Source organism: Aristolochia californica, unplaced genomic scaffold, assembly GCF_029961685.1.
Source record: "Aristolochia californica isolate CCGP_79_NKW_82.1479 unplaced genomic scaffold, dmAriCali1.0.hap1 SCAF_8, whole genome shotgun sequence".
NCBI lineage: Eukaryota > Viridiplantae > Streptophyta > Magnoliopsida > Piperales > Aristolochiaceae > Aristolochia > Aristolochia californica.
Window position 1 is genome coordinate 4,284,769 of NW_027182279.1, and position 16,214 is coordinate 4,300,982.

Sequence of the window (16,214 nt, forward strand, 5' to 3'; positions counted from 1 at the left end):
ATTTATCCCATATTGTAATTATCTTCTCTTGTAAAACTTATCTTTTTTATTCTAAATATATAAATACCATCCTTAATCAATTGTAAAGGTGTGAATCGTCTAACCAGAGAGAAAAAAGGTTGCAGTGGGAGTAATAGAATGGCAGGGCCGAACTTACGGAGGAATCAGGGTCGGGAGATGTTGGAGGTGGAGTCGAACACTGGGTTGGATCGGAGTGGGTCTGCTGGGTTGTTTTGTCGAACTCGGTGATCACGATTGCTCAACAAAGAATGATTTTCCAGCAGGACCAAATTCGAAGAGAACCCCTCGTCCCCTCTATATAATTTTTAGGCATGATTTCCCCCCCTTAATCAGGCCCGATGCCAACAAATTCATTCAAGCTCACTCCATTTCTCTCTCATTCCTGCTTCCAGAACATTTTCGCGCTCTTCACTCTCCGTGTCCGGTCTCTTCGTCTATCTTTACACCTATTCTCGCCTCTTCTATTTTTTCCTCAACCATCGCTTTTTCTTTCTTCCTCCCCCATTCAACCATTTACTTTTTTTGCGAACTCAAATCAACAGTCTGCGTAAACGTTGTTCCCATCTTTTCTCTACTGAGCAGTTTCACTGGTTTTATCTATCAATTTGACGATTAGCGGGGAACTATCCCACCGTCATTCCAATCTATTTCCCATACGGATCTGCCACTGCAGGTATGTGGTTAATTAATTTCTTTGTTTTTTATGTTTTTCTAATCAAGGCTGATTCTTTTGTATTTTATGTTTATTTATCTGCTTTTTAAGATTTTTAATTTGTTGCTTATTTTGGTTTCTCATGTTTTATTTGTTTTCTTCTTTGCCATTGATTTGTGGGAACTCTCCCTTGCGGACCATGAGCGCAACCTTTAAAATGATTTTAAATTAAATTTTGCAGTAAGTTTTGGGTTGTCGATTTGGAATTTGAATTAAATGTTTAAGTCTTAGTTAGAATGTGGAATCTAGTGTTTTTGCCTAAATCTGAACTCGATATTCTCATTTATTATATTTTTTTTCTGTTATGCAAAAGAAATGTCTGTCTGTTCTGTTTTCTTTGGACTATTTTCTTAGACTTTTTCCTCTCTCACGGAGTAAGTAACTGTAAAACTTTCATATTTTTTTTCTGTGAATGTTGATTACACATACAAACTACACTCAATACCTCCAGTGAGACTTGACCTACGATTTCAGACTAGAAACCCTCTCGTGCGGCCATTCAGCCAAAGGCTCTTAAGTGAGACTAATGTAACTATTCACATTTATGATGTACTCCTCAAAGTTTGTCTTCTGTATCATTTCATTTCAGATCTGCTAAAAGGACTACATTTCAGATCCACATTTTACAAGGTATGGCTACAATAGATAATCAAATTCTATCCTGTAAGCTCTATCTAGTCTAGAATCTGTTGCATGACAATTTCTGCCTACTATGGAAGTACAACATAGCATTAATGACATTTGTCTCAGTAATGATTGGTATTCCGTGACCTTTCAGGAACTGTGATGGAAAACTGGCAAGTCTCTCATGTTCTAGTCAAGCTATTGTTTGGCACCATCATGATCATATTTCTAGGCAGGATTGGTACATGTGATTGCATTCCTTCATCTTACAATGAGGTTGGTCTTCTTTTCTCTTTGTGCTTGTTAACACAACATTTGTTCTTGTTAACATTCTTCTTCTTTTGTTCCTGTTAACATTCTTCTTCTTCTTTTGTTCTTGTTAACATTCCTTCTAGGTGACATTCAGCATTCCTTCTAGGTAACATTTGTTCTTGTTAGCATTCCTTCTAGGTAACATTTTTTCTTGTTAGCATTCCTTCTAGGTAATATTTGTTCTCGTTAACATTCTTCTGCTTCTTTTGTTCTTGATAACATTCCTTCTAGGTAACATTTGTTCTTTTTAACATTCTTCTTCTTCTTTTGCTCTTGTTAACATTCCTTCTAGGTAACATTTGTTCTTGCTAACATTCTTTTTCTTCTTTTGCATTTAAGTTGCGATGCATGAGTTTGCCTCAATATTTTACTGCTTTTGCGACAGCTTTCTTTGGGTGATATTTTTATTTTTTATTTTTGCAGGCCGTCATGGTTTTATTAGTTAGATTTTGTGCACGCATGTGAGCATTGGTTATGTACTAACTGTTTGTGACCCCGAAAGATGAACCCACTGGTACTAAATACTTGAGCTATATCACTGAAGTGGTTGAGGACTAACTTTCAGATAGATTACATCCATTTGATTGTCATTTACCATGGAAAAAAAAAACAGAATTTTTTACAACATGATCACTGCAGTTGAAAAAAAAATTTACTATGGAAAAGGAAAAGAAAAAAAAAAAAAAACAGAATTTTTTACAACATGATCACTGCAGTTGAATTTCTGTTGTCCTGGAGGTCGCCCCTTTTTCATGAGTCGTGTGTTAAGCCGTGACTCTTAAATAATGATTAGTGAGCTATTTCAATTAAATATGGATTTATAGTTGATTTTTCCTGTTTATTCTGCTGTTCTGCTCTGGGTTCTTCATGCTTTAACTGTATTATTTTCTATGTAGGTGGGAATGCATTATCCATATGTTGATCATTCAGACAGGTGTGATCCAAATGCCTCTATTAGCTGCACACTATGCTCTGAGAAGTATCTTCTTGAATCTTACTTCAACAAAAATTATAGTCTGTTGGATTCAGATTTTCAAACATTTTTGGACAAGAAATTGTGCTCTCATTTATGTAACTGGCTCATAAGTGGTCATAAGCCTGTATTCAAACTGTCAAGCAATCAACGCCAATTAATTGGTGAAGGTTCTCATCGCCATTTACGTTCCTCAATCAAGCTTGTTATTCTTTCTGATGCTGGGAACGTCAGTACATTAGATACTCTCCTATGCAAAGTTGTGCTTGTCGAAAAGCTGCCACGGGGAGTTTTTGTAGATCCATTTGAGCTGCAACATCTTGTTCAACGTGGTGGTAAGGCTACATGTTCGAGTCTGAAAAATCCTCTGTTCCTTGTTTGCCTAACCGCAATTTTTGTCGCAGTGTTTACTGATGCTGTTGTTTTTGGTGAGACAAACCTGGAGCTGCCTTCAGCTCTAACTGGCCAATCTGTTGTTGAAGTTCACATGAATATTGGTCAGGAACTTCAGTCAAGAGATAACCGAAGTCCAGAAATCACGATGGAACTGCCTCTACATGCTCGATATCCCGTAAGTCCAAATCACCCCCAAAAAATTGGAAAAGAAAATACATGAAATGGTTACATAGTATGTCATGCTATGTTTTTCTAGTCATGTGAGTGAATCAAAACCTGACTATTGGCGATTCTTCAACTTGTCTTTCAATTGTGCTTTGCAGCCTCTTGATGGAAGTGGTTATTCAAGAGTTGAACTTGGTGCACTAATTACGTTTATTCACTGCAAAGAAAAAGAATCTCAACATAACTGCTTCTGGATGTCAACAGCACAAGATGAAGAATCTATCACTTCTGCTGGTATTATATGGCAGATACCTTGTGGTGATGGGGCACATACAAGAGTTGTATCTACAATTACATTTGTTTCAGCCTTGGTGTCAGTATTCTCCATCATTTTGACTGCTCTATTTTATTCTTCTCAGTCCAAAACCTTGATAAACGATTTGAATGATTAAGCATTTAATGTGTTCTATTTTACTCTCTTGATTTTGATCTAATTGTCCATGCAAAAGCAATTAATTATATAATAAAGACACAGATTTATAGAGGTTCACAATCCTATCTTAGATTGTAATCCACTCCCAAGGTGTTTGTATTTTAAAGATGAATTACTATTTTCAATAAATCAAAGGGTATTTACATTTAGCCACAAGGGCCTATTTACAAGCAATACCTACCCATACTTAAAATTTATGGTCAACAACTGACTAGGTTCTCTTATTTAAACCCACAAAGGGATGTTTAGCAACACCTGCCCCTACTTGGGACTTATGGTTAGTAGCTAATGAGGTACTCTTACTTTGACCCACAAAACGATGTTCAATTACTAAGTAGACTTGAAAGTCTAGACCCATTTTTGGGATTTCCATCACCTCAATAGCCAAATTAAAGGCTCAACCACATGAGGTGAGTTGAGGGAAAGTCTTGACTGCACAAGGTTTGACCAATACTTGCAAGGGTTACTTGTTTAAAATACAACTCTTATATTTAATGCATCTCAATAGGATGGTTTTTAAAATACAAAGCTCAAACAAAGAGTTACATTTCTCTCTCCAAGCCATCTGGAAGAAGTTTGGGCATTTAGATAGTTTGTTTTGTAGATCCTGAGTTAGTTTGCTCTTTTTTTTTTATAGGGCACTTGAATGGTTTTCACTTTTCTGGCTTTTCTTCTATTCTCTATTGTTTGAACACTCTTATCTTATTGTTTCAACATTTTGAGTTGTAGAAGTTTGGAATGACTTTGAAACTTTGCCAGAAGCATCTCAATGTACTAGATTAATTTTAATTGTTTGTTATCATTAAAACTTTAGTAGAATATGAGATCTTGAGACCAATGTCCTCCCTAATTCCGCCTTTATGATGATGATAAACACACTTATAAAACTAAAGTGCCATGATGCATATGAATACTCTCCATAGGTTATGCATGGATCTGTCTTTGAAATTTTTCCAAGCTCTGCCTGACAAACCATCATTTAAAAATATGTGCATATAATATTTAGCTTATGACCAATGAAATTTGCTCCCTCTAATTTTTGCATCCATTCTTTTAATTTTTCCCTCAATCTATGTTTTCTCTTCGTCAAATTTTGATTTCATTTATCCCCTTATACTCATGACAAGGACCCTAGACGTCTGAGTGTACAATCTCAAATAGATGGATGGTTTTATGAGACAAGATTGGAAACGAACTTCTGTGATGCTTGCCCAATTGACACGACTGACACTGAAAAGAAGAACTAGATGAAATGTCCGGAAAGACATGGGTTAGTTTTCCTGCAAATGGACGACTTACCCACAAGTACCACTAAAGAGAAAAATTTGCGGTACATAATGCCTGAATACTATTTTGCTAATGGTTTTTTAGTTAGTATAGAACCAATCGTCTTCCTCATCGCGAGATCTTGAAAAACACAATGAGTAAGATAAAATGTGAGGGAACAACTCATTGACTTGGCTAGCTGACTAACTGATAACAAATTTAAAGAAAATTTGGGAACAAAAAACACTGATTGAGGAGACAAAAAGGAAGCAGGAGTAACATTACCTACTCCTTGAATAGGAGAGGTAGAACCATCTGTAAGATTAATGTGTTTGATACACAAAGACTCTTTTAAATTGGAGACAATGACAACACACCTGACATGTGTCTAGAGGCTCCCGAGTCAAGAACTTAAGATGGTGATGAGTGAACATGATAAACTGCCATATTTAAATCAACACTAGTAGAACTAGGAACTAGGATAGAAACATGAGCTACAGATGCTGAGGTCGAGCAACAATGATCTAGGCCATGGGTTGAGCAATTTGTTGTTGTTGTTGTTGTTGTATCAATTGCTACATCTCATATGAAACACCCGGTGTAACTAACATAGAAGTATCTAAACTCCCACTTCCACTATCAGGAGTACTAGAATTAGCCCATGCATACTTCTCAAACTTAACCCAACATCTGTTAGAATAATAATTATTTCTGCCATAATGAACACACTTCCTTTCTAACTTACCATCACCACCTCCTCTATTTCTATTGGGTCCTCTCTACCTCTACCTCTAGAGGAATCTGTAGGGGCTGATGTAGTGTTGGAAGTATTGAGTAGTGACTTCCATTATTTTACCTCCTTTGCCTGTTCCAAGTACAATAGTCTTCTTAGCCTTCATAATCCGATTAAAAGTAGTAGAGATAGTAGGGATTTCATCAGAAGCGAACACATGAGTTTTAATAACATCAAATTCAACACCTAAACCAACCATTTTTTTTGCAACAAGCAGTTGATTTTGTTTTTTTTTCAACTAATTTTCTTCTATAGTAAACAGATGATATACATTGATCTCTTGCCATATGCCAAGGAATACACTATAATATTCTGTAACAGTTCGATTTTTTCTTTTCAACCCAAAAAAAGTCTATATACAACTCATAAACTCGAAAGAGATTACTCTCCTGTGCATATAAATATTCTAGAGACAACCATGTAGCCTTTGTTATCCCACAGTTCATCACCTAGTTTCTAAGAGTATAGACTTAGATTGTCTCACAGTTCATAACCTGATTGTCGTCTGCCCCCCAATCATCATCTGGAGGCACTGGAGGATCATCTCGAATAAACTTTATCTTCTTTCTACCCTTAAGATAGACTTAGCCCAATTAAGATAATTATGCATTGTCATTTTTTTTTAAGTAATCATGATGGTATCCTTTCCATCAAACCCAGAATTTACTCTAACCATGGTATAAAGTTCTCCTGTCTCAGCCATAATAATGATATTTTATCACAAAATAACCAATTTAAGCTTCCAGATAATTTCCATATTTATCACCAAGATGGGTCCCACTCACAAAGTTAGGGTTAGGACATAGAAACAGGATATGCACACTTCAACAATCTAATAACCAACAATTCATATCTATTTCAACCAATATCATACAAAAGTGTAACAATTAGGGCTGACACCGTCAATTGGGAGATGATGTCGTCACCTAACACTCGAATGGGTGACACATATCTAAAAAAAAAAACAATTAGGAGCCCAATTCGGGTAATCAAAGTGTAGGGAGTCCTTCAATGATTCATAAAGACTAGTGACCCTAAAGTTATAGCATAGAAAAGAAGAAAAAAACTTAACTTTGATGAACCAATATCAAAACCCTATAATTTTTCTCCTTCCAGCAAGTCGTCCTCTTAAAAAATGGCAAGAATCTGCAATAGAATGCCCCCAATAACGATTGACTACTCTAATACCATGTAAAAATTCAGATTTGGGTAAAGGAAAAGGAAGAGATTGAAAGAAAAAAGGAGAAATGAGAAGAAGAAAATTTTGAAGAGTCTGAAAGGCTTCGTTGGGGATTGTGCATGAATTCTCAGACTTATTAAATAGGTATTTGATTTATAAATTACAAAAAAAAACCCTATACACTTATGAAACTTTAATCTCATTATATCTCCTTAACTACACATCCTATGTACATGAAAAATTTAGCCATTGATATAATTTAATATGCAGAACAAGATTACATAAATAAAATTAACCACCGAAGTTATAAAATAACCAAAGTACCCCTGGATGTGTTTTCTAAAAAACGAAAAAGAAGATATATAAACAAAGAGAATTGACACAGAAGAAAGAAAAAGTGAAGGCAATATCAATCTCTTCGTCCCAAGAAAGGAATAAGCTGACCGAGTAATTGAATTCTGAATTTTTAGATGAAAACAGTAGTTATAAAGTCTGGACTAGAAGGGCTGTTTCACAGATGAGACGCAGAGTACCTCAAATATAGTTCGCAGCCTCAATTGAAGAATGGCGTAGGATGCTGCCATCATCGTTAATTGAAGATCCTTTTCGATAGAGGAAACTGGAAGATGACACAGTCAGAGGGCTCTTAGCACAAGAACTCCGACACCGTGAACTCCAATTCTCTTTTCTGTAAGCGATGGGTAGAGGAGGATAAGCCCTATTTTTGTGTATAAAAAGCAACCGCTGATGGATCCCTATCCTGCAACTACCAGCCAATTCCCACACGTCCATATGTCCGATTGATTGCTTTCTACCGAAGAAGACGAGGAGTTACAAATTTACTACTTCCTTTGGTAATCAAGAATTATTAACCCAAATGAAAGTTGAATAGATACAAAAAAAATGATTTATATCGAATAGATAATAGAAGGCAATATTATAATGGACTAAACAGATTTATAGATTGTTTGATAAAAATGAAGAGAGTATCACCAATATCCTGACCGATCTCCTTCTTTCTAGGTACAGAAATCCAACCATTTTGCCCCCATTTCCCGATTCAATCAAATTGTATGATACAGAAGCATAAAAAAAATAAAAAAAAATGCAGGTTATATCAAACAGAAACTTGCTTGCCAGATTTGAGACAGGCGAAAAATCGAAGCCTGAATCAAACATTATAACCGTAGATCCAAAACCAATGCAGATGATGTACCCTCGTTCTCTGATGGAGCAGGCAGGTTCAAGTCGACTAAGCAACCTCTGGTTAGGGTAGAAAAATTCCCGCCTGGCTCATCTCCTTTCTCCCAGTGGCACCTCTTGTGCCCTCCTAAGGCTTGACCGGTAGGGAAAACCTTCAAGCAAATGCTGCATCTGTGGTGACCACTACACGTTCCTGGTCTCCCATCTTCACCGTCTTTCGCCCTTCCTTCTCCTTCTCTTTCTCCTCTCTCGCTACAGTCACCAACGATTGCTGGAGAGTAGACACTATGCTCGCCGGTGTCAACGTAATCATCGTCCTCGTCACCGTCTCCGTCTTTCCTCGTTATGGCAAAACAACCTTTAACATTCTTATGACTGGCTCTATGTCCTCCGAGGGCCTGATGTGACCCGAAAACCCTCTTACAACTCGAGCACTCAAACCGACACATAGATGGCTCCGCCGCCTCCGGCTGGTCTTCAACAGACCTCGCCATCCACATGACCTCCGGAGCAGTGGTAGCAGTATTAGCCATCATCATCAAACAAGCGGCGACCTCGTGTTCCTCCTCGGTGAATTTAAAAGATAAACGCTCAGAAGGGTAAGAAGAAACTGCCGCGTCGAAGAGCGGCCGACGGAAATTCGGCGGCGGGTTGATCCCACGCCACTGCCGCTCCGGGTGGCACCTCATGTGACCGAACAAAGCCTTCCAAGACGAGAACCTCTTGCCGCATTCGCTGCAGGGGCGTGTCACCTTGGCAGACTCTGAGTCGGTTACATCTGATTTCTTCACCGGGGGCTTATAATAGGCGGAGTCAGGACCGCCTCCAGCGGATGAGACCCTGGCGAGCTTCGAACGCTTCCTCTTGCGGCTGCCGCCGGGATCGCCAACGGGGGCGACGAAGCTGTGAAGAGAGTCTTGCTTTGAGGAGGAAGTGGGGGAGTTGGGAGTGGTCATGAGAGAGAGAATTAGGGTTGAAAAATCTGCAAATGGACGTGGTTTCGTCGACTTAAAGGAGAAGACGAGCATTTTTGGCGGTTATTTTCTCTTTTGAATTAGGCGGTTATTGGCAGTTATGTACTCGGCAGTTTCCGCCAATGTCTCGCGAGATACGGATGCCTTTCTGCCTTAAAAGCAAATTACTAAAACATCCTTTTCGTCATGATTTCCCTGACCGCCACGTGTTTCATATGGAAAATATGGCTTATTATATATATTTTTTTAATTATTTATGTTTTGTATATCGTTATCATTAAAAATGTATTTTAATTTTTACTAACTTATACATTAAAAGATATTTGTAAGGCCCTATTCAAATTGACCATATTTCCTGGAAACATTAAAAGCTATTTTTGTTTATCTGGGATGAAAAATCTTATTTAAAAAATTATATATAATTTTTTAAATAAGATTTTTCATCCCAGATAAACAAAAATACCAAATAAATATTTGACTATTGATGTTGATATTTTGTTTTATTAAAAATTTATCGTATAATAATATATATGATTGATTATTAATTTCCATTTATTTTATTAGAAAATTTCTAAAATTTTCTAAAATTCATTTGGATGCCTTCAAAGAGAATTCACAGGAAAAAAAAATAAAATAAAAGTGCTAGTCATTCTAGGTAATCCACAAGCACATAAGAACTAAAACACAAGAACACCAGGGTCTTCTTGAATAAAGCCCACCATTTCATTTTCCTGTATATCACAGTTCTTTCTGAGACAAAGACTGTCCCTGACAAGCTGGAATCAGTAGACATTATCCCAGAAGACACAAAACCCTCTTATATCTTCAGCTCATTAGTTACACCATTTTTTTCGTCTTTTGGCCCAAGGGTCATCCCCCAATACACCCTACATACCTTGGAACTCACAAAGAAATATGAAATTCAGTTCCTACCCATCATGATACATGAATCAGATATGTGGGAATGGTTCCCTCCTCCTGAACTGGCTGCTGGACTAGAGTTGGCAACACCAAGTTTCGGAGTTGATTTATCCATGATATTAAGAGCCAGTACCATCTGGAATTCTCGTGCTGCCAAAAGTAACAATATGAAGTTAATGTTCCTATCAACCGTGATTCTCCAGTAAGAATGTAAGAAACCAGTAGACAGAAATCATTTACCTTCCACAAATGACAGATGAATGGCTCTTTTTTCTAGTTCAATTGCATGTTGGCTTCGTTCAGATGCAGATAAGGATCTAAGCACTACAACAGAAACGTAAGATGCAAAAAAGTTTGAACTTGAAAAGAAAATATTGATATGGCTAACTGGGAAATTCTACAAATTGAACATGAGCTCACTTTGAATATATTCCTCCCGGCTTGACTCATCACAGCCCTTCAGGTACTTCTGTAAGTCCTCGTATCGCTCTTTCCAATGCCTATTACTCTTGCTTTGAGATTTATCGGTAGAAGGGGACTGACCAGCTGCCATAGCATAACCGGACTCAACCCCTGCTGGCACAATGGCAGGGTTCCCCATTGGAGAAGGAACAGAGGGTCCACCGTGCAAGAAGGTTGTCAATGAAGCAGAAGGGATAGGTGCAAACACTGGCATGCAAGGTGCTCTTGGCACTTGCTTCTCATATTCTTGCTGCTGAGGTTCTTGATGTGCCGACTGCATCAAACCCATACTCTTGCCTTGTTCTAATTCAGTTTTCCTGCGTACATACACAAGTTGCCCGTTTTTATTGTGACTACTTGATGACTGGGGACCAGTGCAAGGGGTGGGATAATCATGCTTAGTCCTCTTCTCATAACCATTCGATGGAAATAGGAGCGAGGTGGGACCCGCAGGACAATCAGCCTTTGACCTCTTAATCCCACTAGCCTTAAACACATCGATGTTAGGTCCCCTTTCTTTAAGAGGGTAATTTTTTAGCACTGGTAATCTTGTAACGAAATTTCTAGTTTCATTCTGGACATCCCTCAGAGCCATCTTCTTTGGCTGTAGCTGTGGAAGCTTGTTGGTGGGCACAGTGGTTCCACAGTTACCCAACCCATATTCACCACATTTAGGTTCAATCATTTGTTGCACAACTCAGAAATGTAGATTCTCATTCAACAGAAGCAAAACAAGTTACCTGGAGGACCACAGTAGGAAAAAGCAAGAGCTTAACCTTATAAGTCTGCTTTCTTTCTTAGGTAACAAAACCATAATGAATCTACTTGCAGCAAAAGGCTAAAGATAATATAAGATGGTCACAGAAAATGCAGAAAACTACAACAAATAAATACAAAAAAATTACAGGCTCGAGTCCAAACTGCCCTATCTGTAGAGTTACCATCCCATCATTCTATAATGTAACAGAAAGTAAGGAATTCAAATTATACCCTTCCAAAAAATTTCAAGAGGAAGAGGTATAGCTAGCTTCTACTTCCAATAAATTAAGAATGATGCCTACAAAACACTTTCTGCTGTGGAAAATCAACACCAACACATTCTCTAGAGTACAGTAAAAGATATATTCAGAAGAGAATGCAGTTAAGAGTGTCACAACATTTCAGGAATAGATCTCCAACTTGCAGAAAGAATTCTTATGAGATGATTCAAAAGAAAATCATCATTTATCACAAAGAAATAAAGAGCAAAGATTTATCTGGAAGAGAATAAAAGTCAGACAAATAAAAAAACGATAAAAATAAATAGCAAGCTAAAATTACATATCAATTTCGTAAGTCAGATAGTGTTTTCATGTCCTGTAGGTGGGAAACCTAGGGATGTCTGTCATCAATGTTCAAATAAATAAATAAATAAAAAGGTACAGAGTGAAAAACAATGCGAGCAAGTGGTCAGAGTTTATCACTTTATCTCCATAAATGCAATGAAGAACGATTTTCTTTTTGGTCAAAAACAGGATTACGATTAATATTGTCCTTTTGTATCCCAAGACAAGATACAGTTGACGGTTGACATTACTCATATATATTCTAATTTCATTATCACAATAACACTTAGCCAACTGATCCATAGGCTAATTTTTCCTTCATTTTGTAAGTAGCAATAAGTTTTTAAGAGAAATTGAAAGCACAAGGCAGACATCTTGCAAAAATAAATTTCCACAGCATAAATAAAGCAAATAACATATTTAAACAGAAATTTAAACATAGGTAAGAGATACGATTAAGATAAAAGTAATTATTTGACAAATAGTTAAACTATTAATAAGAAGATCTAAATCAAAAGCAGTCCAAACATAGTATGCCAATATTGCCATTAAAAGACAGAACACATGCAAGCATCTGACTATCTATTCAATATTCGGCATTACTTCATGCCCAAACTACACAGATGCAATAATGCTACTTCAATCCTGACCTTTAATCACTAAGAATGACTTTCTGAGATTCCACAACTCTGTTTCGATCTTCACAAGTCAAAAAGCATTTGAGCAATGGTCTATGTTCCATTTCTTTAGTGCGGTTAGTTTCACTCTCTCCGCTACTCGCATCGCTTTCAATGCTCTATATGTTGACATGGTTCTCATAGTCAGGTATAAAATTGTGCAACCTTGGGTTTATCTGAAAAGGAGTGACAGATGACTACAGACTTAATTCTAGAGAATTCTAAGTTTTTTTTTTTTTAATGAAGATGTATAACAGAGAATTCTAAGTTAATCACCATTAAGTTCCAAATTCCCATATTTACACCTGGCTCACATTAAGAGTTCATGGTTTCTGGGGAATGAGCTAGAATTACATGTAATGGCTCATAACCGTTGTTCAAATATATGAGAAATTAGAGTCCTACCTTGAGTACAAGTCCTAGTTTGTTTAGGGTTTAATCCTACTGAAACTAAGATGTCTTGGTCTACAAAGATTATAAGTAAACCTTTGGGATCAGAGGAATAAGCTCCCTCCTTCCTTCTCTATGACACTAGGACTGAGATAGAAATGGAATACCTGACCTATGACTGGAACACCTGGTGGATAATACCTAGTGGACGCTGTAGCCTTATCTATCCCAAAAAGATTGATCAATGGATTGATTGACCAATCTGTTTGGTTTTTTTACGGAGAAAAATACTTCTCTCTCTCTCTCTCTCCTCTTATTCAATGGGACTTATTTTTTCCATTGTAAAAAAAAAAAAATGACTACATCTAGCAGCAGATCAACCAAAGGCAGCAAACGAGAAGGATCAAAAGCTCAACTTCCTTGGAACTCCATCAAATGCCAAACATGTTTCAAGAAGTGGATACATTTACCACATACAGTATTAGTATTGCTCCTTACTCCATACTCACCCGTGTCATACACTTTCTTTTTTAAATCTTTGATTCGTTCCAGTGCTGTATAGGTTAAGATGCAGAGGCACCCTGTGCAGCTATGTCTCAGAAGCCCTATGGAAGCGGGTGATTGTTCTTGACTGGACTAAATGACAAAATGAAGGATGGATGAGAAGAAGCTAGAGAGCTTATGCTTTTCTTAGCTTGTACAGAGCTAAAGCTTAACAAACACAACAAACCACTAACAGTGAGATCATCAGCAATGGAGTCTGCAGTTGGACTTCTCATTTTGCACGAAGCATATCCTTCCAGTAATTCCATTGGGACCCAAGAAAAACAAAAGAAAATTTTGAAACATAAAAAATAGAATCAAGGCAGTCTTAGTAAATTTTTCCCGTAGACAAATGCCAATAGATTGGGTTGAACACTAACAAACTAACGGGTTAGAAAAAGTACTCTCCTCTCCAAGATGGAGGGCTGACAAAAGCAAAAATAGTACATAAAAAGAACATGAAATAGTGCCCACATTAATATCTTTATCGAATTAACAGTGATCAAGTAAACAATTCAATTCGTTACTTTATCTGGTGTTAGAAATTTATGAACTACTAAACAGTACGTTTCAATTAAAAAAAAAAAAACTAAAGAGTTTTTACTGACAACAGAAGGAGAGCACTACTTATGAAAAGTTAGCTCAAAGAGGATAAATAAAACAGCTACATACAGGATTAAACAAACTTGTCATCCCGGAATTAGATAAAGCGACACTGAGCCACATATAAAAACTACAGTCCAATAAAAACGAAAACCTCTCTAAATAGTTGATCAGTCGATAGAACTCGAGAGAAGATAATATTTTACCAACCAGAAAAGCCTTCATGCAGAAAGATTACTGACAAAAAAAAAACAATACACACTAACAAAAAGTAAAATAAAAAAAAATCATCAAAATGAATGTAATCAGACTCGAATAAAAGAGCTATCAAGGCGCAAACATTTCGCACATTGCATTCACCTAAGAAAATATACAGGTGCGCATATATAAAGCAAGGCAAGAAAACGCCAAGGACAAGAAAAATGAAAAAGAAAAAGGGCAAGACTTCTCGAGAGGAACAAACTTCTCAGTAACCTCAAATGGGTATCGGAGAGGGGAAAAAGGGGGTCGTTATTCAAAAAAAAAAAAAAAAAAAACCTACTAAAAACAGGATCTCTGATTGAGTAATGCATGGAATAAAGAAAATCAACGAGACCTATCTTCGAGACAGTTGGAAAAAATACCTTTTGTGCATTGTAATCGAAGCGAGAGCGCGATTTGGAGAAGAGGGGAGGGTTTACGAGTTTTATTTGGTTCGTAGTCACGAAACTGAATCAGCAGCCATTAGTGGCGTTAAAGAAAACTAATCGTTTTGGTTTTTCAATTTAAGGGAAAGCTACGTCACTCGCGCAAATGGTATGCTGACTTGCGCGATGGGTCCTTTTAACTCTCTGAAATGACACGTGGATACGACTTTTAAAAAGAAGGAAGACGAGAAAACCGGAGGAAAGAATTATTATCAGTTCAAATAAGGCCGCTATATACGCATGGCGGGAAAACCATTTATTCATATAAACAAGTTAAAATTTATCTTGTTTTGCTCATTTTGCCCTCTCACTCTTGTATTTGGATATTATAAAATTAAGATTTGTTTACAGAATTTTATTTTATATATTTAATTTAATGAAAAAATCTTAATTTATTTTTTAAATTATTTATTCATATAAAAAATTTAAAATTTATCTTAGTTTATTGACAGAATAGTTAAATAAATTTATCTTATAAAAATTATATCAAAAGAGTGATTTTATATAATAAAATACCCTCTTTTTATTTATATAAATTCATGATTTTAATATTATATTCTAATTTATGAGTGAGAATTTAGATATTACAAAAGTAACAATTTGATTAAGCATATTATAAAAGTAAAACTTTTAATTATTTTATTTTTATATATTTAATTAAATAAATGAAGTTAATTTATTTTTTAATTAATTATTAATTCAGACAAGTTAAAATCATTCTTAGCTTATTAAAAAAATTTAAATAAAAATTATCTTATAAAAGTTAAATCTATTAGAATATTTTATTAATATAATTCTTATGTATTTTCCACTATACTTTTCACTATACACTAATAAAAAAAATATATTTTTACTATATTTTCCATTGCGTACACTAACACAAAAAAAAATTCATTTTCAGTTTCACTTTCACTAGGTAATTTACATTCAAAGTACACTAACCCTATAGGAAACAAAGGGAGAACTAGTTAAGGCGGTTGTATTGACACTAAAAATAAATTAAAATTTATAAATAATAAAAAATAAGATTAAGAGTAAGAGGTAAGTGATCAAAAACCAGTTTTAGTACTTCTTGGTGTATTTTTCCTATAGTTTCCTATTCGAACAATAGGAAACTCATTTTTTTTTTAACATTCTTAAAGGTAAGATGAATTTAAGAAGAATTAGGAGAAAATTTTTCAGGTCCCCAAAAATGTCGAAAATTTTGGTCCATAGGAAAATTTTCTATGGAAGAGTTGGTAATGAGGAAAAACAAGGTTGCCCCATTTGACCTAGAAATATAGGAAAGAGAGCATTGGTGTTGGTAGTAGCTTCTTCCCCATCAATTCAAAGAGAGCAAGCTATCTATCACCAACTCTCTTCCTTACTTTCATTCTCCCCTAATACATATAAGATATTTGGATTGCCTTGATTTGATTTATTTTCTTCTTGTTCTCATCTTGTTTGTAAGGTTTTATCTTGTTCTCATCTTGTCTCCCCCTTACTTGGATATTCT

General features: G+C 36.0%; 3 protein-coding genes across 7 annotated transcripts; 1 reads left to right on the top strand and 2 right to left on the bottom strand.

The window, feature by feature from the left end:
- The first annotated feature begins 293 nt into the window (after positions 1-293).
- Positions 294-3,672, top strand: LOC137939164 (uncharacterized). 4 transcript variants are annotated; one of them, XM_068784374.1, is made up of 6 exons: positions 294-694; positions 1,323-1,363; positions 1,512-1,633; positions 2,566-2,977; positions 3,047-3,213; positions 3,362-3,672. In XM_068784374.1, the coding sequence occupies exons 3-6, from the start codon at positions 1,520-1,522 to the stop codon at positions 3,653-3,655; spliced, it is 987 nt and encodes a 328-aa protein (XP_068640475.1). In that variant the 5' UTR covers positions 294-694; positions 1,323-1,363; positions 1,512-1,519; the 3' UTR covers positions 3,656-3,672. The 4 variants fall into 4 exon arrangements, with proteins under 4 accessions (XP_068640475.1, XP_068640474.1, XP_068640477.1 ...); XM_068784373.1 differs by having other exon boundaries at positions 2,566-3,213; XM_068784376.1 differs by lacking the exon at positions 1,512-1,633 and having other exon boundaries at positions 2,566-3,213.
- Positions 3,673-8,113: 4,441 nt separating this feature from the next.
- LOC137939453 (zinc finger protein ZAT3-like) lies at positions 8,114-9,094 on the bottom strand. The gene is made up of 2 exons (XM_068784717.1): positions 8,464-9,094; positions 8,114-8,409 (listed from the first exon to the last, which is right to left on the bottom strand). The coding sequence occupies exons 1-2, from the start codon at positions 9,092-9,094 to the stop codon at positions 8,114-8,116; spliced, it is 927 nt and encodes a 308-aa protein (XP_068640818.1).
- A 673-nt stretch (positions 9,095-9,767) lies between these two features.
- LOC137939311 (uncharacterized) lies at positions 9,768-14,744 on the bottom strand. 2 transcript variants are annotated; one of them, XM_068784593.1, is made up of 4 exons: positions 14,657-14,744; positions 10,454-11,235; positions 10,274-10,357; positions 9,768-10,183 (listed from the first exon to the last, which is right to left on the bottom strand). In XM_068784593.1, the coding sequence occupies exons 2-4, from the start codon at positions 11,178-11,180 to the stop codon at positions 10,035-10,037; spliced, it is 960 nt and encodes a 319-aa protein (XP_068640694.1). In that variant the 5' UTR covers positions 11,181-11,235; positions 14,657-14,744; the 3' UTR covers positions 9,768-10,034. The 2 variants fall into 2 exon arrangements, with proteins under 2 accessions (XP_068640694.1, XP_068640695.1); XM_068784594.1 differs by having other exon boundaries at positions 9,770-10,183; positions 10,454-10,812.
- Positions 14,745-16,214: the final 1,470 nt, after the last annotated feature.